Source organism: Sylvia atricapilla, chromosome 8, assembly GCF_009819655.1.
Source record: "Sylvia atricapilla isolate bSylAtr1 chromosome 8, bSylAtr1.pri, whole genome shotgun sequence".
Classification (NCBI taxonomy): domain Eukaryota; kingdom Metazoa; phylum Chordata; class Aves; order Passeriformes; family Sylviidae; genus Sylvia; species Sylvia atricapilla.
The window spans coordinates 20,168,949-20,193,110 of NC_089147.1; the positions used below are offsets into that span (position 1 = coordinate 20,168,949).

The 24,162-nt window shown below is 46.5% G+C and overlaps 1 protein-coding gene across 6 annotated transcripts in view; it reads right to left on the minus strand.

Annotated features, from left to right (window-relative positions):
- Positions 1–2,671: 2,671 nt before the first annotated feature.
- The window catches only part of PDLIM1 (PDZ and LIM domain 1), a 43,132-nt gene continuing 21,641 nt past the window's right edge, over positions 2,672–24,162 (minus strand). The window contains exons 1-6 of one of the 6 annotated variants that reach the window (XM_066323979.1): positions 13,991–14,131; positions 13,690–13,751; positions 11,327–11,656; positions 7,472–7,626; positions 4,512–4,629; positions 2,672–3,210 (exon numbers count right to left, since the gene is read on the minus strand). In XM_066323979.1, coding sequence (XP_066180076.1) covers positions 3,024–3,210; positions 4,512–4,629; positions 7,472–7,626; positions 11,327–11,656; positions 13,690–13,718 — 819 coding nt within the window. In that variant the 5' untranslated portion in view covers positions 13,719–13,751; positions 13,991–14,131 and the 3' untranslated portion in view covers positions 2,672–3,023. Of the gene's footprint in view, positions 3,211–4,511; positions 4,630–7,471; positions 7,627–11,326; positions 11,657–13,689; positions 13,752–13,990; positions 14,182–24,162 lie in introns of those variants that run through there. The other 5 variants (XM_066323980.1, XM_066323975.1, XM_066323978.1 and 2 more) reach the window with 5 other exon arrangements.

Below are 24,162 nucleotides of genomic sequence, written 5' to 3' on the forward strand. Positions count from 1 at the left end.
AGGGAAGATGTTTGGAGTGACACTGTTTGTCTGCCGAAGTAACCATTATTCAAAATGGGGCTCTGCTCTCCTGGAGATGGCTGAACACCTGCCTGGCCATGGGAAGCAGTGAATTAATTCCTTGTTTTGCTTTGCTTGTCTGTGTGGCTTTTGTTCTCCCTATTAAACTGTCTGTATCTCAACCTAATCTTGTTAAAGACTTAGTAAGTGACAGCTGCTCCCAGGCAGCCTACATAACTTTTGAAGACTGATCTAACCTGCTTCACCTGCAATATGGTGCAAAATCAAAGTGTAATTGGTGTTAAAAATGACAGACTGTGCTTTGTGTTCTGCTGCCCACCTTCATGAGACAGTCCCTCTGGCAGGATGTTCACCCACTCAAACTGCCCAACATGCGTCACATAGGACCTTTTATGTGTTCTTATAGTATTGATAATTTCTAAAGCAGGCAGCTCAGTGTGGTTGCAAGGCATGAGTGCCCCTATTTAACGTATTTTGTTATTGATGACAGACGGCAGATGCCAACTGTTTGACTCCTGAGGAATCTGGAAAGTCAGACACAGTGAACACTGCAGTTGTCAGATATTTTGCCCTGCATCATAAAAATAAATACATTCCTTTTCTCAGCCAGCCACAGCCCAGGGTGATCAAAGTCCTCAAGTAACAAATGTGAACTTCCTTACGTAATAAATTGGATCAACTCTGGTATCCACATTAGAAACCTACACTTCCTACACTACTGCAGCAATCTTCTGTAGTCCCCGAGTCCTGTGTCCAGCCCCCTGCAGTCTTTTCCCAGCTGTGCTGCCAGCCTGGCTGCAGGAGCTCTGGCCGGTGGCAGAGGCCCTGGCCCTGCAGAGAGCAGGGCTTGTCGCTGGGTGGGAGGGCGGGGAAACGCCAGGCACAGGCCAGGCTCTAATGCCTTTGCCCCCAAAATCATGAGGTTTTTGGGAATGAATGCTGTTTTGCTGACAGATGTTTGTGTTCAAAATAATTTAGTGACTTTGTAGGCACTGGAGGGCTCCAGATGGCCTCAGCAGCTGGGGCATTTTCCTGGGGGAGCCCTGAGCCCCCAACTGAGAAAGCAGGTGGTGTGGAGCAGCCACAGGCCCACCGTGGGGCTTGGTCCACAGTACAGCCAGAGCAGTTTGTTGCTACAGGGTCACTCCTTCACCCCTGCAGGTCTGTGCTTCCCACCACTGCACTGGCTTATTGTGCAGTCCCTCCTGCTAACACTGCAGCCCGGAGAGCCTTTCCCTATGTAAGTGTGCTGTGGAGAGGAGAGAATTAACCCCCATAAGCATTAGTGAGAGTAGATACCATCCCAACAGGAAAAAAAATCCCTCCACTTTAACCTTGAAAAAGAGCTGCCTGTGTTACTACCTGGAGTTTGTGCAGGTGTGTGCTGATATGTGCCAGCTGATATGTGCCAGAGACCCAGAGAAGCCAGGCTTTTCCTAGGGATGATCCTAACAAAGTTTGCTGGTTCAGCTATGGCAGCCTCGCTTGCCTTTGCCCATAGGAGCATGAGAGGATGAACTAAATTTAGCAGGGTTGGTGAGTTAGTCTCCTATCCAACCTGCCCCAAAGCTGCACAGTTCATTCAAACAGTAGGAAGCTTACAGCCTTGGTGTTAGGCCAGTTTTAACTCAGACGAGGACTGGGCTTGGGGTTGTGGTTTGAGCTTGGCTGTTTTGGTTTAGTTGGTTTTTGTTGGTGTTTTTTTGTTGGGTTTTTTTGGGTTTTTTTTACAATGCAGCTGTGCTGTGTTGTGATTCGTAGTGAAGGAGAGTTAACACTGCAGTACGGCATTGCTGAACACAAGACAGGACTCTCCAGGGCAGGGACATGACCCTGTCTGTAGCTATTGCAGATGCCCTCACTAACTCCAGAGGCCCTGTGCTGGCCAAGAGGACCTGTATGCAGCAATTTGTTTTAAAAGAAAAATACCACATCTTAGAAACCGTTTATTTTTACATGATAAAGAACAGCCAGCATCTCATTTAGAGGCGTAAGAGAAATAACCTCTGCTGGCCTCCTCTGTGCTCTTCACAGGTGAAGGTTCTGCTCCTCAGACACCATCAGCCCTTTGTCCAGGGCACAAGGAGCATGTGTCCCCCTTCCCACATCATGCCCCAAAGGCACCCTTCAGCGCCTGTGCACAGCAGCAGCTGTAGGAGAAGGGTGGTGCCTCGGGCAGCCACATGTGGTTCCCCCCAGGGGGAGCCAGAACAGGGACTGGGGCCATTCAAACCAAAGCCCTGTTTGCTCTTGGATTCCCTGGTTTCCAGAAAGCATCATGCAATTGTTTTTCTGATAGAGCTCATTTTGGGACTGTGGGGAACAAAGGCGCATCTGTGGTGATGCAACAGCATCTGATGTGCCCGGTTGCATGTTCAGTGAAGCAGTGCTTGACACAGAGGAGGCAGCTCTGGGCTGCCTTGCACTGTGCACAGACCACCAGACTGCTCTGAGGCTTGGCCATGCCCACCTGCCCCTTGCTGGGTGCCAGCAGGCAGCTGCTCACAGCTCAGCTTGCAGCAAGACCAGTCTGACTCAGCTTTGTAAGTCCCTCCCCGGGATAAACAGCCGTGCACTGGGCACATCTTCTGCTGCCAGGGAACCACAGTCTAGCACACAAGGAAATCAGCAGAAAGCAGACACTTCTGCCTCGTGGATACATCCCATTTATTGAAGTCAAAAAAATGGCAAATAACTAGAACACAGAAGAGTTGTAATCTGACCTTGGCCTCTGATTTTCCTGTGTGATTGACAGTACAATGAAGGGGAAAAAAAACCAATTCTGTTTATTTAAGAAAAAAAGTGAAAGAGGATGAAAAGAATGTTGAACAATTAGTGACATCTCATGTGAACAGATGGAGGATTAATAATGACAAAGAAATTCAAAGCCATACCTAGCACTCTTTACTGCAAACAAGATTCTGCAGGGGGTAGGGATAATGCTCTCCAAGGAATATCAGCAGAGGATAAATCATCCACAATGGCTTTGTGAGCAACACAGATTACTTTGGGAAGACGGTGACCACCTCGTAGCCCTCCGGGGGAACCACCCGCTCCCGCGCGTGCTTCTCGCAGTAGATTTGGTCTTCCACAAAGAAGTGTCCCTTCTGCTTGAGGTTGGTGCCACAGTCGCTGCACACGTAGCACTCGGGGTGACGCTGCTTGTCCCGGATCTTCACAAACATCCCTCTGGGGAGGAACCAGCACTCCTCAGTGCCCACCACTGTCTCCTTCCTCCCCAGCAACCTCCCACCCAGCCCAGACCCAAACCAGTCCCAAAGGTGAACTATTTTATCCTGATCCTGAAAAGTCAAAGCAGTGAACAGAATCCAGCCAAATGTGAGCAAGCTCTTACTGGAAGACTTCACAGCTTAACCCAACAGATGACTAGGAAAACTACAAAAACTACACAGCAATTTGTTAACTACCATCAGCCCCAACAAAAATTTTTCAGTACTATTTTGTTCGAGCAGCCATCTCTATTTTCTGTAATTCATTAGTTTTGAGTGCTATTATTTTCTGTAATTCATTAGTTTTGAGTGCTATTTAAGGCCATGTGCTTTCTCTCCAGACCTACCCAGCTGGTTGAATAATTACAGGGTTTGTCTCTGATTCATATTTTATGGAGTATGGATTGCCTCTGTAATGAATCTGCTGGTCTGGATGCTCCAGGCATGCCAGGACCATGCAATCACGGTGTCGTGAGTCTCAGCAACAATCTGATAGCTGGTGGCAGGCAGCATCTGAAAAATCAGAATTCTTCTATGACAGTGCAGGTTTGGCTACCAGTACTTGAGTGCTGTGTAGTTAACTGTTAAGGGGGCTTCAGGGAAGAATTTGAGGTTGAAAAACTGAACGACTTGAAGAGATGGGTTTTCAATGCTGGGTCCCCCATGTGGTCACACTTAAGATACAGCAGCTCTGTATCAAACCCAAACCCCAGGTCTGCTGGAGTTGGATTTTATCTACATAAACATACAAAAAAAAAAAAAAAAAAAAAAAAAAAAAAAAAAAAAAAAAAAGTGTGCACAGACACAGTAGAGGTGAGGTCCTACAGAAGAGTGGGGAGCAGAATGCAGCTCTGCAGTCCCCACTGCCTCTGACCACCAAGGCAAGTCTCCATGGGTGCTTGGGAGCACTGAGACGGGAAATGCATTAAACATACTGGGCCTCAATGGAAAGGTCATTTTGTTTCCAAATGCTGTAGACAGATTTCAGGTAAGCAAAACTACAGCAACAACTGCCTCAAGGCCTGACTCACAGGCACTTATTCTGGTATCCACTGATACGGATCTGTAGATGGAAACCCAACTCCAGCCTCGCTGCAGGGAACTACAAAGTTAGCGTTATTAAAGCTGGTGAGAATAACTGTGCCTTGAGTTTCCTGGATGTGCTAGATGTGGGTAAGTGAAGTTGTTTGGGTGCAGTACCTCAGCCCCTGGCACAGGCATGGGCTGCTCACCTGCAGCCCCAGGGACAGGCTTACTTACACAATGCCAGATCCGCACTTGTCGCACATGGGCAACTTCTGGGCATTCCCAATCGATGAGGCCACCTTTGTGGTCGGGGCTTTGACGCTCCTAAATCCAGATGGTTTGGTAGGGTCTCCTGCAGGGGGGAAGGACAGTGCTTCAGAGCCTGTGAGATGTTCCTGTTCCTCCCAAGCAGATGCTCTGCTGGGGGCATGATATTCTTTAACCCCGGCTCTGAGGCAGGGATTCATGCATGGCGAGTGAGCAGGGATTTAGGGATGTGTGGGAAGGAGAGGAGAGGAGAGACACAGCTGAACCTCACTCTGGAAATGTGAGGGCTTGAGATGGTGGGCAGTCAGATGAGAGTATTTTCTCATCTTAAAAGCCCATCAGACTTCAGCTGATGTGTCTCACATGCACAGATGCGCAAAGCAAAGCCCCAGCCTTGGCAGCACTAGATTCTGCCTGATGTGTCCTGATCACACAGGGTCAAGCTGATTCCCAGATTTGAGCTCAGAAAGAGGTGGGTGTTCTGGCAGGCTTGGCTTGTCAAAGCCTTTTTCCAGTCTGCTGTCTGTTTTACAGTGAAGCTCGTTCCCCAAGACTCCTGCAAGATTTGGCTAGCAACACCTTGCAGAGCCCTGGGACACTGGGGATAACCTTGCACTCCCCTGCTCTTGCATAGCATGCTCCAGGTATCTCCCTATTGCAAGTTCTCTGGGGCAGGGAATTCCTGCAGGTTCTTTGCAGGAGACATTGTGCTGACCTGGAGGCCTAAACCAGCAGTGGATCCTAGATGTGGGATATGAGGCAAGCCTTTAAACATCTGCAGGGAAAAAGGTGCCTTTTATAAAATGACACCAATGATGGGACTAATCTTATCTGTATGACTTTTCCAAGGGGTTCTACACCAGTTAACAAGGGAAGGAGGCTTCTGAGACTCCCATGATACTTCACCAGAAATGCCTTGGGCTGTGAGGGACACTGATGAAACCCTTCTGACCAATGTCAAACCAAAAGCACACTTAAAATGGGCATTCCCAGTGCACGGGATGGAAAAAACCTCCAAAGACACACCCTGGTGACCAGCAATGTCAGGGACTCACCATATCCCAGGGCAGCATCAGTGGTAGAAGAGCTGAAGGAAAAAGTGGGGAATGGCCTACCTCAGCTGTGGGGCAGGTAATGCTGCACTGGTTTGCCTTTAGGTCAGCCTTCAGCTCAGAGGTTTGCACCCAGCTCTGTGCAGATGCTGGTCCAGAGGTGCAAGTTCCCTAACCCTCCCAACATAACAAGAGCCACCTGCCCTTTGAGAGCTGCTGCAAATGACCCTCACTGGGAAGCAAGCAACAGCAATCACATTTTCAGACTCTTCCCTGTCACTTCTGGTGACTCCCTTTGCCTCAACCAGCACTGTGCTCTTATCAGCAAAATTGACAGCACGTTTTTAAATCTCCTAATCACCCAACCACAGCAAACACTGCATGTTCCATGTAATGGAACACTCTCCACTTCTGAGTACAGGGTTGAGTTTTAAAAGACCAAAAGTCCGTGGTGCTTCCAAGCACCCACACTTGCCCCCTGTGCCCGGCCCAGGCTCTCAGCTGGTGTAAGTCAGCACAGCCCACACAGTCAGCCATGCCCCAAGGGCCTTGTCCCAGCTGGGGCCATGGCTCAAGCTGCCCTTCACAAGCCATTGCCTGCAGCCAGGCTGGGAGAAGGCGCCATCCAATGTGCCATTTATCACACGGAACCACCAGAGTCAGCAATGTGTGTTTGATGCTGGCTGAGCAGCACTGCAGGCTGGGCAGGCTGGGCCATGGGGCATTATCAGCTCACTGTGGAATAATGCCAGAGCCTATCCCAGCCTGTGATAGGGCAGGCAGACCTTGTGCCAGAGAATCCCAACAATGCTGCAAATCTTCAAAGAAAGATAAAACAGAGAGGCTTTTGCTTCTTATCTTCTTCACCACTACTAAGCAGACGGGGGGGACCTTGGCTTCATGAGAAGTCTGGGCTACTTCCATGCAGGAGCTGAACCCTGAGGGCAAGCTGCAAACACTCAATATTTAAAATATCCTTTCAGGTAGGTATTTTAACAGCATGTTAAAGACCCCATGATCCTGGTTTCTTTCTTCTTATTGTTTCCTTATTTCCTCCATTTTGCTGTTTCCTACAGATCCCTCAGATATACCAGCACTTGGCTGATGTGTTTCTCTTTGTGGTGAATATCTCAGCATCAGTTTTTTTTTGGATTAAATTGAATGTGCCACTGCCAAGCTAGTAACACATAAGACTGGCCTAAGGACAAAAAAAGGTCATTCTTAGAATTCTTTTCCCGTTCATTTGTTTATTTTATTTTATTAAAGAGGAGAAGAGAGCACAATTTACCCCCAAATAAGTTAATTGACTTTTTATCTTAAACTCTAGCTCTGACTTGTACAAGTCCAGATGTCATATCAAGAATACCAAGAAGAGCGAATTTTCAGAGGTTAAAAGCTGTGAACCGTTCACTCTAATCCAGCTTCTATATTTTTACATTCAGCTGCAGAAGAGGATACTTTTTCTTGCATAGGAGCATGGAGTTCAGAAGCACTAGGACTCACTGAAGAGCACTATCTTGTGATACCATCCAAAGTCTTGGTGTTTATTCCTTGAATACTACCTTAAAGGGGGCAAAACTTTAAAAACTACAGGAGATTTTGTAACTTTGAAAATTCCTTCTTGATAACTAAATGTTGCAAGGGTTTGTTTCTAGAGTGCTCACTCAATGATAGGCCCACAGATACTGAAACTAATCAATGAGAGAATATGAAGGAATCAAATTAGTGACAGGGTCTGTAGGTTTCTGTAGAAGCCACCTACACATGCTACCTTGAACAATCCACAGCTAAGTGGAAAATAAAGTTTTAAACATTACTCAGCCCAAAGAACAGCACAGGGGAAGAGCACACTCATATCAGGTGTGCAGTACTCACCTTTCTCCTCTGACTCCAAGATCTCTTGCAATACAAGAAATGAAGCAGACTGTCTGGGTGGCTCATTTGACTCTTGATTCTCCTGCAGCATCTTGTAAACCTCAGATTGTTTGTCTATGGCAATGTTGCCTGGGGTCTGGTTATGCTGATCTAAACTGAGGAAGGAACAAGAATTCTCCTGTTAAACAGATGAAAACTAAAGCCAATCCCTCTAGCAAAACTTTCATGATGCATCATGTGACTGAAGAATGAACGTGCAGAACACACGCACAACAGGAGACCACGAACACGGGGGTGCTGGATGTGCTCTGGGTGGGACTGGCACACTGGGCTGTCCTGCTGTCAGCAACTGCTCACTGGCTGCCCCTGGCCACAGTTCTCCCTGCTTCACAATTACCATACACTCCAGCAACTAAAACTTTCTGCCCAGGAAATCAGAGCTCTCTTAATAGGAAAATAAAGAATTCTTGTGCTGGGATGGGAATTCCACGTGGTAGCTGTGCCATCCACACATGTTCCTTGCATTCATAAACTACCTTACACCACTGTGAAATCTCAAACTAAGTAAAGTTTATTCCATTAAAAAGAAATCTTTGCAAGTACCCTATGAATTGCTTGTAAATGTCACCTTCACAAAGTAACAGCTGTAGGATCTAACTATAAGATTCTCTGAAGGGCAGTAATTTAATCTGGTTTTCAAGTGTGTTACTATTTCCATTTTCTAGGTGGAGGCTCTGAGCCACAGCCAATTTACAGTATTTTACTAAGGTTAATGAGCAGGCCAAGGGCAGAGATTTCTGCCCTAAGGCTAAGCCCTCAGCACAGCTGCCCTAAGGTGCTGCTGCTATCCCTCATAACATGAGGGACTTGCATCCTTGACTTAAAGCCCAAGGTGCTTCAGGGGCAGCTTTTCACAGCGCAGGGTCACGGAAAAGGTGGTCATTGTGCAACTCGAAGGGTCTTTGGGGATAAGAAAAAGAGTCTGGAGGCAGTACCTAGGATATTCTCCACATGCAGTGGGTAGAGGATAGGCTTAAACTGCAGCAGGATATTTAGAATATCCCTTGTGAAATGCTTTCCAACGTGTCTGTTGACACTGAAATACCAGAGGAGATTGTTGTGGACAGATGGGTAACCTCCAAACTAAAGGATTTGAAAATAGTCTGGACACATATACAGTGGGAATTATTTAAATCAGTGGCTTAAATTGCCAAATGCTGGACTAAGGGATGGACTAAAGGGCAAAGGAAGTTCCTGCCTGCCTTGTGTTCTGTAGCTGCAGTGAAATATATACAATAAAATGAAATAGCTGATAAATCTCCTCTGATATCTCAATTCTAAAATGTAGTCTTATAAATGTAAATGGTCTACTCAGTTTCACCATTCTTGCACTCTGTGATTGCATGAAAAGTACATAAACATCCTGAGGTTCAGACTAAATTGCAGAGGGAAGTCTTTTTCTTGAGGAGGAAACTGCATACTTTCCATGCCAATGACCGATTGAGTCATCTGGGAGTTACTCTACACAATAAACTCTTCAGGCATCAGAAGTAAAATCATCACATGAGCTATAAAATGCTATTTCCATAACAAGAATTTCGTAAAATGTTTCCATCTTTAGCAATTTTCAGTGGAGCAGGAAGCACATTAGACATGCAAACAGCTGAACCTTTGAAGCTCGAATCTCAGTCACTGAAGCTTCTTACCCAAAATAAAATAATTATGCATCTTCTATTAGATAGATGTCCCATGCTCCACATAACATTCATGGCACGTAAACTCATATACTCCCACTGCTCTATCCACCCATAACAAAATTATGCAAGAAGCCTTTCATTGCAGTCTGCATACTAAGAATGTTTCAGTAACATGCATCCAAAAAGCAGAGGCTAAATCATCTTAAAAAGCATCAGAGTCAAACAAAGCCATCACATTTCAACCATGCATTGTGGCACTGTGAAACATACAGATCAGCTCTCCCAGATAAGCATCCTATATGTCTACTTGCATATACAAGATGTCCAAAAGGCTATAAAAAACATCAAACCGAGATTTGTACCAGCAGAGTAAAACACCTCAAACTGTCAGGGTAGAAAGCTACGATGTTTAAATTAAAAAAAAAAAAAAAAAGTCCAAAAAACATGTGTATCTTTTGAAAGGGCAAGGCCACAGGCACAGAAACTGTACCTGCAAGATACTGAGTCTCTGTATGCCAGCTGATTTTGGCACCTCCTGTTACACAGGTACTTTATCTGCTGCAATCACCAGCAACTGGTGTCCTTTTCCATGCACACAAGCTCCCTCATGCAGAAAATTTGTAGTTCTTCAAACAAGCCCAACAACATTTATTGAGTCTTAGACTTAGACTACCATCACTGGATCTTACTGCTGCTATCATGGGGAGCTTGCAATGCTGACTGATTAATACTGGATCACTGAGCCTTAAATATTGGCAAAGAAGATAGTAATAACAAACCATAAAGACTGGCTTTGCACAAAATCTTCAAAAAGCACAGTTTATTTTTTACTAATGATATTTTACTATTTTATGCCAGCCTATTTTGCAAAGCTTACAAGGGTGTCAAGGCTATAGGAAGGTCCAGTGCTTGGAGCACTCCCTTTTGCCATTAAACAATTGCTGATGTCTGAGGCTCCTTTGTGAGCACTGTCAGCTCTCTAGGTTAGCACAGAGTGCTGGCAATGTGACCACTTCTGGTGTGCATGGTATTTACTACAAGCCAGAGCACTGACTTATAGCAAGTAACTGCACTGAGTAACAAGGCAGGAGTAAATCTTCAGCGCCCCACTATCTCTTGGCTCCTAGCACATGGCAAAGCTTGGCTCTGTGAGTCCGGGGTGAGGACACCAGCTTTTCTGCTTTGAAGTATGTGGTTCCTAGAAGGGAACTGTGAGCAATCCTTTCCTCTCCCATGGAAGCCCTGGGACTGACCACTGTCCTGGACCACCTGTCACACAGCTGCAAGCTGCTTGGTCACATAGCAGAAGGTTCACAATTCATCCTTGACTGGACTCCTCCTGCAAGACAGATACATGTGCTTTCTGTTTCACCTGTCCTGACACTGAAGTCCTGCCTGTAAAACCCAGAGGCTGTCACTGAGAGGCACAGACCAGGGGGTTCCCAAGTACCACAAAGGAGACATCAAACAGCACCCAGGCCTTGTGATGCTGAGGCTCACCACAGGTCCTGCAGACCTCAGAGCATGCTGAGCATCCTCCACACCTTTGGGCAGAGGCAGCCCGTACTGCAGCAACCTCTGCAGACAAGCAGGCAGGAGTGGGATCACAGACTGTCCCTCCATGTGCCTGCTGCCTGCCAGGCTGCTCCAAATGCAGGAGTGTTGTCAGGCAAGGATGGAGAGCATGGGTACCTGCTTCAGCCTGAAATGAAACATGCTCAGCACACACCCATGGCCAATGAAACAAAAGAACAAAGACTGGCAGCACCTGTCACAAACAACAAAAGTCATTTCAAGTGCATGAAAAATACCAGTTTCCAGGATAAAGCACTCTCCTACCCTCAGCAAACCCATCTGCTGCAAGTGCTTTTCCAGAAAAGCCACCAGCTGCTGGCGGGTCCCACATTGTGGGTGTGCAAGGCGAAATGGACATACTGACACACTAAAAACATGTTTTAGTGTTTCCTATGGTGTTGGGCACAGACACATGGCAGAGAAAGCTCCTGTGAAGGGTCATGCACGAAGGGTGAAATGTAAATGCTGTTTTCTTGTGACCGGACAATGCCACGAGCCACAGACGAGGACGAGGAACTCGTGGACACCAAAATGCAGACGAGCACATGTGCTGAGCTGGCTGCAGAGGCCGTGGGCAGGTTACCTGGGGAAATCAGGGCTAACAGAAGAGATCTGCCCCTGCAGGGTGTCCATGATGTTGCTCTGCGAATAGAGCTGCAGGGGAGAATTGAACTGCACGTGCAGCACCTTGAGTCCCGGCACCTCGACTTCCACAGGGCTCTTGGGGCAGACCTGGGCCACGTGCTTCAGCTGCTCAGGCCCCACTCGGACCTGGCTGGGGCTGGAGGAGGCGCTGTGCCTGCGCCGCAGCTCGGAGCTCTGCAGAGGGTCATACACCGAGGCCGTGGGAGCCTGCATTGCACCCACCGGCCACAGGCCAGCCCCTGCACCCACATGGGCACCGGGAGGTGGGCTTGTGTAAGGTTTGTTTGGGGTTTACATTGTAAAATTGAGGGGAAAATGCAGAGGAGGAAGAAAGGAAAGAAGAAAGAAATTAATGAAGGACAAAGCCAAATACTTCAAGCCGTCAAGCAGCTGCAGAATACTGTCTGAAGGACACAGCCCTGAATACACAACTTTACAGGCTTCTGGCTAATGCTGTGCCTCTGGTCTCACACTCCAGGTGTGTCCACACAAAAGCTAAAAGACAAGCACTCCACTGATAAGCAAATGTATGGGTTGTAAAAGCAATGAGGAAGTGGCAGCAGGGGTTTCATTATACACTAACTCCCTGTGCACACACTTGTGGTCCCACTGTCCAGACAAGGAATGCCACCTTCACTGCTGCTCTTCTCAAAGCTAGCCTTGGCATCCTACTGAGGAGTAACCTCACCTCCCATCCCAAACCATATGGGCTCAGCATGGGGCTTCTCTGTCCCCATCTGCTTTGTGACATTAAATCCAGTGGAGCTTTTTCCTTTTATTTCTATATGTACAACAGCCCTGCATTTTATTGTATATGTACAACACACCCTCTAAGGATGAAGCATGGACTAGGTCTCCAGTCACATCACCACGTGCACTGGCAGGATCAAGTGCTGGGTTCAGACAGGCTGTGTATCTGCAGGGTGCAGGATTGAGGCTGCAGATAAATGTCAGGTAAAGCCAGAGCAAAGTCAGGCATGTACCAAATAACTCAGCAAAACAGATGGGCAGGAATTTAAAGGCAGCTGGAAGGGTGTGTGAAGGGAGAACCTAGACATCCCGTGCTTGTGCACTGGGGAGACTACAGTGGATTTTTAATGGCAGGCTGAGGTCCCTAGCTCTCACTGAAAACCAGCAGTAATTCATTTGCTTTTGATGACTCTGTAAACAAAAGCTTATTAGCTATCGAAGACTCATCCACACTCTTCCCAGCATTCCTTTGCAACTTGCTGTGTTTCAGCAAGGAAAAGATGAAAGAGATGCCATATATCCAAGATGGAGAATGGCTGGCAATGGATGTTCCTGCTAGGAGGAGTACAGTGAGCCACAGCCCTAGAAGGAACCCATCTATTTGCTGATCCCTTTTCTTGCAAGAGAAAGGGATCAGCTACAATTTCCCAGCCAAATCTACCTGGCTTCCAGGGAGCACTCTCACATGGAGGGGATGCCAGACTAGACCAGAGCTGGTATCTCACTGCCAGATGGTCCCATCAGGTTAATGCAAAGTCAGATTTTCCTTGTCCTTGCTCTGCTTTTGCCCAGCCTCTGAATGAGGCTGCTGAGTCTACCAGAAGCAAATGAAGAACAATCTGTCACCTCATCTGCCAGCTGCAGCACTGTAACTGCCTGGAAGGCCCATGCTGCAGACGGGGCTGCCAACGCAAGGAGCTGGTTTCACTCACAGGCAAGTTGTCAAGGCTTGTGTTAAACTACAATCAGGTCTTTGTACCCTACAACAGCAGAGGCTGAAGTAAGTTTTGCCTCCCCATTCTTAAGTCAGAAATTTAATCAAGTATTACCAAAAGTACTGGTCTTCCAGCTTTTATTATAAAAATAGCCACAGCTTTCTAAGCAGTTTGATATTGCTATGCAGAGACTTAAAGGAGTTAAGCGACCTGACCATCATGGCCAGAAAACTTTCAGACAGCTCCTGGTTTATTACCTCTAATGAAAAAAGGGGGAAAATCTAGGATAAAACAATGTCTTGGGTGAGGCTCAGTTGCAAACACAAAAATGAACAGGCTATTTAAGGCTGGGACCCTTTCCGGTCTCATACATAAAACCCCTCACACAGGAATGAATGTTTCAGCTCCTTTTTAAAACTCCTGTGAAAAGCAAAGTTTGATAATAAAATGCAGAAATCTCCAAACTGAGGCAGAGCCTGTATATGGATCTCAGGCCAGCTGGGAACAGGGAAGGGTGTGCTTCCTGCACGAGCTGGTGCCTTTCCTGCCCAGCACTGCAGTGAAGCCAGCACAAAACACTAACTTTAGGAAGTGCTTGTAACAAGCTATCAGGCACCTGTTCAGACCAGCGGGCTGGTATGTCATGCTGAACGCACACGGAAACTGCGTCGGTCTCTGCTAAACAAAGAAATACAACAGCATTAATTTCATGTCTGCACCTCGGGAAACATTCCCCACTCCTCCGAGCCCTGTCCCTGGGAACAACATCCATGCTTGTGCCTCTTCTACTTCCACTGTCCTGAAAGAGAGCTTGTCTTGCTTTAACAAACTGGTACCTTCACAGCGAACTCGTGTCTCCTGAAGCCTTTCCCTGGGGGCCCAGGGAGGGAGGGAAGGGAGGTGAGGAAGGTACTTACGGCTTGCTAGGCTCCGCGGCCCCAGGTGATGTTTTTGTCTCCACTGCACTGTTGAAGGTCTGGATGTTCTCTGAGGAGTAGAGGCCTGCTGGGCTGTTGTACTGAGCGGTGATCACCCTGGGGGCAGAAGCTGTGGCAGCAGTGAAGGGCACTGCACTCCGATTGTGTGCACTTCCTATGTGCCTTATTTCCTGCATGCAAAGGAGCAGAGGCAACAATCAGAGGTGCTCAGGCATGCGGGCGGGTGTGACAGGGCAGCCCCACAGCCACTGCAGTGGTGGCCTTCATATGTGCTCTCAGCTGAGGAGCAGGTGACCACAGCCACCAAAGCAAGTGAGCATCCTCACATGGCATGAGGGCCCCTCCTGGATAGCTTCAGCATGACCTTCAGGACATTTCAGAGTGGACATACTGGGAGCACAAGAGCTCAGAAACAGCCATTAGCTCAAGGCACCACATACCTGGGAGCTCCTGCAAGCCTACAGTAAGCTACGAGACCAACCTTCTCATGCAAGACTACAGACTCTAAGCATTCTAAGCAATTCCTGAGAGCATGGTTGATTTCTATGGAAAAATGAAGATGAGGGGCAGAAAGAGGAGCACTTCTCAATGACATCTGGAAGTTTGGCTTCCTTTATACATAAGACAACCCAAAAAGAAGGGATTTGTCATTACTTCAAGTGCTCTGGAGCATCTCTGCTCCTTCAGCTAAGACCAGGGTTCATGGCTGTATTTGATGAACAACTTTGGAATTTCTGGACAACAAAGGTGTGAAGATGACCATTGTTAATACAAAAGATTGTCCACAGGCTGTGACAGCCAGCTTTCAGCAGCTTCTTCAGTGCTGGAAGCATAAAATATCATCCGGATGTTCTGGGTTTGCTGCAAACTGGAGGCTTCCAGCAGTAGCAGTGTATACTTAGAAACACAGGCTACAATCTAAAAAGAAAATGGGAAAATCCAAGTTAAATAAGACTTGAGCTATGACTCCTCTTAATCACAGGCAGTGCTTGCAAAAATGAGGATATTTCTAAGCCCCATCACTGTTCAGCAGGCTGGGAATTAGCAGCCCTGCAGCAGAGATAACATCTAGGGCTTATTTCTCCCCGGAGAAGATGCTTGACCAAAGCAAAGAGAAAGTATTATGGGGCCTCACTAGAGCTGGCCTAAGAATGGACTAACAGCCACAGAGGTGGCTAAGATATCAAGGGCTAAGAGATGGCACCAATATACTGTTTTTGAAATGTTTCAGCCAGCCATAGAGACTGGGCATGGCTTCAATACAGGGCTAACAGCCAATGGCACAGGATGAAAGGGGGCACTTCTCAGCATACTGGGCCCATGGGTCCCAGCTCTAATTAACACAAGGAGTTCCCACTCCCACTCTAAACAGGCGCTGACTTCTACAGCAATGACGTGAGCTTTTACTGCCCTACAAACATCCCACAGCGTTTGTTTGATAGAGATATAGTTACAAGATAAACACTCATTAGAAAAAGGCATGAATTAAATCCCCCTACAGATGTTTCTTTAAATCACTTTTTTTGTCTCCAGACTTCCTTAGGCGGCTGGCTAGCCTTCCCAGACTGACAGATGGGAGTCATCTCACTCCACGGTATTTGAATGCTATTTGTGGCATCAAGCAGAGCATAGATCCCTTGGAGAAGAGCAGCATGGATCCAAATTTCCTCATGAGTTACAAGTCATTTGAAATCAGTGGTGTTCAGGTGTGGAGTGATGAGGCTGCTCTCCCACTTTGCTCTCCCAGCTTTCTGGACAATATGTACGGATGTTAGCCATGAAGCTTTCCCACCCACCAAAGGAAAAACGACCCTAGAGTAATTAGATAATCTCCCTTTTGTTGCAACCTCATTCAAACCACAGAACAGGACTTGTGAAAATAGTTCCCATGGCAAAAATGTGGATTTTAGCAAAAAAAAGTTTACTTTAGGCTGTATATCAAACCATGGGGAACAGTTACATCAGCACTAAATACACATGCTAGCCCACCATTCAGAGGCCATGAATGGGAAAGTGTTACAGATGTGCACATAAATAGTCAGTGTCATGAAAGACTGAGGCAAAAGGTTTAGGCTAAGGAGGTTATATTGTTAGGTCAAATAGGCTCCAAGTTGAAATTAAGTCACAACATGCGTTGAGAAAACATGAAAACATTAATCAAGAATTAAAGAAAAGGAAGTAACTTACAGTTTGGTTGGGGTTTTTTAAAATTCTGATTTCCTAAGAAAGTAAGGTGCCTCAATTACATACCCAACATGCACATGGGCATGTTGAATCTTGGAATGTATCAGGCAAGCCGAATTCAGTCTGACAGTGATGGAGGCCTCAAGGATCCTTATCTTCCTGCAAGTTTTGAGAAAACAGGGCAGCTACATGGAGAAGAGAGACTGACATCACATTAGTCCCCTGACTCCAAGAAGTGCAACACACACTCCAGCACAGAATCCACACAGGAGCTTTTGTCCTGCTTTTGGCCACCAGGTAGGTTTTCTGCTGAGTAGCAGCACCAAAACCGTAAGTCAAGCTTTCAAGAGTGTTGAGACATCTTCAGGAACTCTCAGGTGTATAGAGGTCACTGAATATAAGGGAGTCTATAACAGTTAAATAGAGAAAATGGTGGAGAAGCTGGTGTCTGAAGATTAGAAAAATCCCATCTGGAGAACAGCACAGAAGGTGAATAACCCAAGAGTCTACAGACAAGTATTACAAGAGCAGTAACATTATAAAGGGCATTTGGATAATCCAAATTCTCCAGCACTTCCTGTTACACCACGCCGTTCTTTCTGCTTGAGCTGTGGAAGCAATTGCAAAGAACAAGTGCCTTCACGATCCCAAGATCAAAAGATAATGTGTTCTTACTGTCAAATATATTTATCTAGGGATTTTCCAGAACTGCCAACCTAGGGCCTGTGTTGTGCAGCAGTTTTGTTAAAGCTCCAGCTCCTGGAATTATATTTATGTGATAGTCTCTCACTTAATACTGGTAAAAAAAATAAGATAAGTGACACTTCCAAAAACCTGTCCACAAGCAGGCAAGCAAAAAACATCAGTGTAAACACTCAGCTATATTGTGTATATGTGTGGGGACAGCACCTGGTTCATGCAGTTGAGATGCCCAGGGTTTGCAGCATCTCTAAGGCTGTGGCAATCCCAGAATCAACACAAGGAAAAGGGGGAAAGTAGCATTAAACAGCGTCCCTGGCTGAAGCACAGATTGCAAGAGCAGTAATCAACGGTCTGTTTGCAGAGGAAGAACTGGCAGTCAGCTAAAAGGATGTGATCTTATCCAGTCAGGACATGACCTGCTCTTTCTTTGAGAGTAGCACAGAGGAGTGTGATTAATGTCAGAACTCTTCAGAGACACCTTCTGTTGGCACCTGCAGGCAGAACTGGAAGCACTTGCCTCACTCTCCCTGCAAGCTGTGGCACTACCCTGGTCCCCTTCCACCAGCCCTGTCACAGTGACCAGGGATTCCAGCAGTGGTTATTTTGGTCTGAAGCTGGGATATGGAAGCTCCCAAGCTACCAGGAGGGATATTCAAGAGCATTATTTTACCACTATAAACAGATACCATGATAGTAAAATTGCTTTGTCTGCACAGACATCAGCCTTGCTCCCCTCCTTCCTTCGCAGGGGTTATGTTTCCAGAGGGCCCAGCAGAGTGACTGCACTAAGCTGAGCCAGATTAGCAACTGCACAGACTTCTCTGCCAGCTGCTTCTGAACTCTCCTTCACTTTGAAATTGAAACGATTGCTTCAACAGCCCCCTGCCTATCTGAAACTACTCCCTCTGTAAGAGCAAGCTCCAAGTGGCTTTGGAGCACAGCCTCACATGCTCCCACTGCAAATGTCCCCATCTCACAGAAAAAAATCTATTTTTCAATCCTATGGACAAACAATGTTTGTAGGACCCTAGCTTCAGATCAGACATGCACATCTTCTGCCAGATGAGTTTTCTGGGTGCTGGCTGTTAGTGGCAGTAGCCTTCTCCAGGGGCAGATGGGACACAGCTGTGTGCTGCAGGCACTGCAACACAGCCATTCTGCTAAGGGGGTCCCACTGCTACCACTGCAGCCCACCCAGCACAGCGCTGCCAGCAAAGGTGCCAGGCTGTAAGGATGGGGAAAACATGCCTGTGCCAGGGCAGGAAGCAGATCAGCATTTCCTACTGCACCAGCTGCAGGCTGCGTCATGGGGAATTATCAGGGAAAACAATGGCCCCTTCCTCCCTCTCATATGAGGCCATCCTCAGCGATGCTGACGTCCAGGCTGTGAAATCCCCACAGCTACATCAGCTGTCCCTGCTGTGCCAGGGGCCAGCCAGTGGCTTGTGGCACGGGCATCTGCTTCCTCCTCACCAACACTTCCACCACTGGTCCCATTTCCACCGTTGGGAATGGGGGCATGCAACTCCAGCGAAGTTCCCAGCTGTCAGTGAAGCAGACAGACAGTCCACGATGAGCCACCTCTATCAGCTGAGCTGGGACTCCTCCTACACAGCAGTGGCCTAAAGCCATCCGGACACCTCCATGGCCTCGTGCCCTCGAGTAGGCTGGGAGCAGACTGGGGTGAGGGGGGCTCTTGGTCCCTTCCACCCTGCAGGGATGTGGCCAAGGCCATCCTGTGCAAGGCCTGTATTGACCTCGCCACCACCAGAAACAGGAAAAATCTGGAGGCTTTTTGTACTCACTAAATAAACTAAACCAAGATGTGAGAGGTCAAACGGCCTCTCCCTTTAAGTGGGGTTTTCCTCTCCCCACAGCATGGCCTGAAGGAATCCAGGTGGGTTAGCTCCTCATAGGTGCTGGCTAATGCCCTGCTGCCACCAGCCTACAGCACCCTCACTGCCCTGCCTGCCCTTCCCAAGCTACCTCTGCAGTCCCTGGGGAAAGACAGGTCAGACATGGAGCAAGGGGCTGCCTGAGGCCAAAAACTAGTTTCAGGTGTGCAGTAGAAATTTACAGACTGGCCAGCTTTTGGAGTCTGGGGATTCACTCTGACCTCATGTCACAAACAAAAACAACAACAAAAAAACCCCACAAAAAAACCCAAAAAACACCAAACAAACAAACAAAATTATAATAAAAAAGTCAGCACCCAGACACTGCAGTTGCAGGGAAAAGCAAAAGCCTGCAAAGGCAGCCAAGTGAGCCAGCAAAACTTGCTGCCTCACAGGGCCTCAGAAATGTGGGATGTTTTTGCATCTCAAATCAGAGCCCAGATGCTCAGGCAGGCGATGCTGGATTGCACACCTCCAGAGCCACACCAAAAGGAAACAAGATGAAACATTTCTCAGTACAAATGTTTATTCAGCTCTAAGAAAACGGGCCCCTGACCAAACCTCAGAGAGTGAGAGCACTCTAGTCCTGTGGACAGTGAAGGAGAGCAGAGACCAGCAGGCAAACCCCCCAGCTCCACCCTTGCCCTTGCCAAGCCACCCAGGGAGTAAAGGCAATATTCGTGACCAGCTGGCGTGTCTGGGGGGAGGCTGCTTGTGCCAAACACGCAGCAACAACTCAGGAGAGGACATCTCCATGGCAAACCCTACCCCATGATATGTTTCATCAGCTGCAATCGCAAAATGCCTTTACTTTCACCTCTCCCTCTGTTATTGTTTGGGGTTTTTCAGCTATGGAAAGATTTTTTGCAATGCTTTGAAATCTGATTAAAAATTAGGAAGGGTTTGGGGGTTTGTTATTGTAGGGGGGTAAAACAACAAGCCTAGCTTCCCATATCCTCTCCCTCCATGTCCCTGACACATTCCACACCCATGCAGTAACGCCTTTTAACCAAAACCAGCAGGTCGCGATATGCCGGCACAGTTCCCACTCTCAGTGTTGTTACTTTATATACCTATTGCTTCATGCATTACCCACACATGCACAGCCTTATCAAAGGCCAAGCCAGCCACACACCCAGTTTCTATAGCCCCCGCCTGCTTCGTATCCAAGGAAATAAAATACACAAGATGGAAACAATGACATCACTCTGCAAGACTAAGGATGAGCATAGGACAGATACTTTTAAGAAGCTTTGGGAAGACAGAAGTGGCTGTCTGTTTCATCCTAAAAATACCCTGATTTGCCCTCAGAACTCCTCCAGCTGCTAACCTCTGTCTGAAGGTTATTTCTATTAAAAAAAATCCCTTATATTTGAAAGCCCTTAATTTTTGTGATTACAAAGAGCTGAACTATCCATCTCGAACCAAGAGTTTTCACCTTGACATCCTCAAGGTCTGATGTTAATACTTGTGCCTTACTGCAAAAGGGACAATAGCCTTCAGGGAGCTGGACAAGTTTTTGGAGACAGTCTGGGTATTGACTGTCTTTGAAGCTGGACTCTCTCAGCTCTTTTTCTACATTAGCTCACTCAGCAAAAACAGAGACCTGGACCCCACTGGCATCTGTGTCTTATTAAAAAACCCCAAAACAAAACAAAACCAAAACCAACAAACAAAACCAAAACCAACAAACAAACAAGCCACACCCCAGGTCTGACAAGATCTGGCACAGTCATAGGATGCAGAGTTTCATTGTTTATTTTACCAAGAGGCAATACAGCCCCTTGGGTAGAGATCTTATTGCCTAGCCCAAGATCACCAGAGGGCACAGCTGACTTGAACTTATGCTGGTCTCTGGTCAATATCATAAGCATTAAAAGTACCTTAGTCACCAAGTAACTCATTCTCTCTTGCTGTGACCACTTTTCTCAAGAGACATTAAGCAGACGGGAGAGGCAGACATGTTATTTCAGTCCTTCCCACTGTTGTGAGGAAAAGATCTTGATGGGAAAATGCCACTGAGCAATCAGCCTTAGGATCTGGGTTATAAGTGCAAGTGAACTAACTGAGTAAATATGCTAAGAAGACTGTCATTTCCTTCCTCTAATGTTGCCATGGGCACCAAAACAAAGCTAGGTCAGCTGCTGAGCCATCAACACCGACAAGCTGCTGCACCTTTTGATGAAATGCAATTTTGTCATCACTCTTGCCTCAGTTTAAATTAATTTAGAAGGATAAGGATAATAGCAATGAAATAATAATAAGACTGTAGGTCTTTCATGGGCAAAGATCAGCTTACACAATGAAGTCAGTCTTTGGACTCAGGACTTTGGGGAATGCATGGGAGGTTGTAGAATGCCTTTCTATTTTCCAAAGGCAAATAAAAGTATCTTGAACATACATTCCAAGTAAGGGAAAACATTTCCACAGGCATGATGCAGCATGTTACCAAATATCAGCCTCCAAAAGGATTACAGCAGTAAACAAACAGTCTTTTTCAAATAGGGTAAAAAATGTATAAGCAGGGATCTTAAAATATGCAGCTAGTCATAGAAAAGCTCTTAAGCACTGGTTCCTGAGACAAACTGATAATTAAGTTATTTTGCAAGATTTTTTGCAAAGATCTAGCAGCTACATCAGCAAAACAGGAAGACAAAAAGAAGGTGGACAAGCGTGAAAAATTCCTGAGATACCAAAGGTAGGAGAGGAAACATCTAACAAACTAATTCTAAGAAAGATGATAATATATCTGAATAAGTCAATTTCTACAGCAAGGGGTTTAAAGATTTTTTATTGAGCCTGAAGTAAGGATATTCACATGTATAATTTTATATCTGCATTTAAAGGACTATGTACAAAGCCAGTGAGAATCATTGTCAGAGGACCCTGGACCAGGACTTGAAAAAAACCACTCGGACTCAGCACGTCCTATTTTCTTTGGTAAGTGAATTAGTAAGTGTTCTGCACTAGACTGTTGCCAAGAAAAGCAAATATACTGTTTTCACTGGCCAGCAAGTTTAAAAAACCTGAACAGTTCAGCTTCGCCTTCGAAGATTCAGCTCCACTCAAAGCTTCAACCAAACCTACTGGAAAAATGCTATCAGCATCTTTGTGGTAAAATTCATAGCAGTTTGCCATGTTGGTATACACACACACAGCATTTTCAGCACTCTGCTACTGCTGAGTTGCAGCAGGCCTGGCCAAAACCCCAGATGATGCTGCAAAGACACAGCCCCAAAGCAACTTGGCCAACACCTGCCACATGCTCAGGCAGGAATCAGCATGCTCTTCTGATTTCATGCTCCAAGCGGAAAGACCTCACCACAAAACTTATTTGCTGTAGTCAGCTACTGAAAAAGGAAATGGGAAAAACTCCCAAACAATCCACCAAAAAAACCCGCCACAACCTTACAACATGATGGTATTCCTGACACTTTGGCACAGCAGATTAGGATGTTGAGGCACTGCCATGCCTTCAGAGAAAATAGGAGCTTGTGGTTTGGAGACATGAGCTCCCCTCACACTGCAGAATTCCAGTTTGACTATGCAGCAAGCAAAGCCCTTTAAAGTTAAGCCCAGTGTTCTGAACAGCAGCAAGCCCCACTCACACACACAACTGCAAATGATGTAATCTGCTTTAATTTAAAGGAAGGGAATAAGAAAAGATAAGAGTTCTGCAAATTTAAATTTAACTTTCACACCAGGAAATAACTCCTCTAGCATCAGCTATCAAAGGGGTCAAAGCCTAATTTTCACACAGCCATTAATTTTTAGTGCAAGATTAAGACAATGGTCACTGCTCAGAGATAAGCTCTGTAACACAAATTTCTCCACACTCAGTTGTACAACAAATTCTCCTGCTCAAGTCAGTTACAGATTGCTACCAATAAATTCAGTTGTACTACACTTACCACCCAGCAGTATCAGGATATCTATCCAGGGGCCAGAGCTAGAACCAGTACTAAGACTGAGGTTAGGGTTTAGGAGGGCATGTTTTCCACCACCAGGATTTCTGCTAAATCCTGACCATCTCTCCAGGCTGGGACTGGGGGAAAAATGTGGTGGATGGAGCAGTGAGTGACAGGGGGTTGCAGCAGCAGGGAGTGACAGGGGGTTGCAGCAGCACGTTTCTTGCTGCAGTTAACCAGAATTAGTGAGCTACTTTAAAATCCCACTTATGGCATGTGTTGTGCCATATGTTTAATTTTATGGCATTTAGCTAAATTCTTGCTAATGGCTGCATTGGGAAATTGGTCTCTAGGATTGAGTCTCCTGCTAAATTAAATGACAGCTCTCTGCATCCTTGCGACAAAGCCTCACTGCAGACTCTGCCCCAATCCTTTGGCAAGAGATAGCTCCCCAGTCTCAAGCAGAGCCTTTCCTAAACCTGGGCAGCAGAAGACCAGACCTCAGCTCAACAGTGTCACAGGCAGGTGTGACCACATGGCTCCAGCTCAAACTAAGCCCAGATTGCTCAGTCTCACACTGTGCCTTGGCTGAGTTATGAAACACCCAGAGAATGCCGCACCGATTTCTTGGGCCAAGCAACAAAGAGAAGCTTGATGTGAAAGAGAACATGGACAGATCCCAGGCCAAGGTCTGGGCAAGGTATTGCTGCACGTGCTGCTTTAGTCTCAGGTCCTTTCCAACCAAAACAGCCATGGCAGTGATAATTAACTGCAGAATCAAGGTAGTTTTATAATCTACTGCTTTTGCTAGAAAGACTCACATGGGATATGTGCTTGGGCCAGAATCCACTGGTGACATGTCACTGCCCCAGTGAAAATTCAGGGGAATGCCACTGATTTTAGTGCAGTCATTATAGATTTTTTTTCAGTGTAATCTTCTAATTCTAGCCCAGGTGATACCCTTGTACTGACTGCTGTTATTAATATATTTACATCACACAGGCAGCAGACCAATGAAGCCAAGGCTGTCAACAGGTTACAAAACCAACTTCCTAGACAGAGGCTACATGATCTGCCACACAGATAAAAATGTAAGATGCTGGTGTATTTCTCTTTCACTTTCTCCACAGCTAAACTGCTAAGAGCTTACTGAGTAAGAGAAAAAAAATCCAAACCAAACCAACAGAAAACACTGAGTGAATAATATTCCTCACCCCTCAAGTCTTTCCTGTCTATGAAAACCAACTGGCTTAGCACAGTATCAACAATTTACTAAGCCACAACTCTACAGTGCCTTCTGTGCCATGCGGTAGGAGTGAGCATGCAGATGGCAGAGACACCTCTGACCCAAGCAGGTTACCTTTGGCATGGCACCCAATTAGCTCTCCACAGCAGCAGGCTTCTCACCATGAGGCAAGGAGTCTGCTTCTCAAGGCCTCCAAGGGCCACATGATCTCTTGAT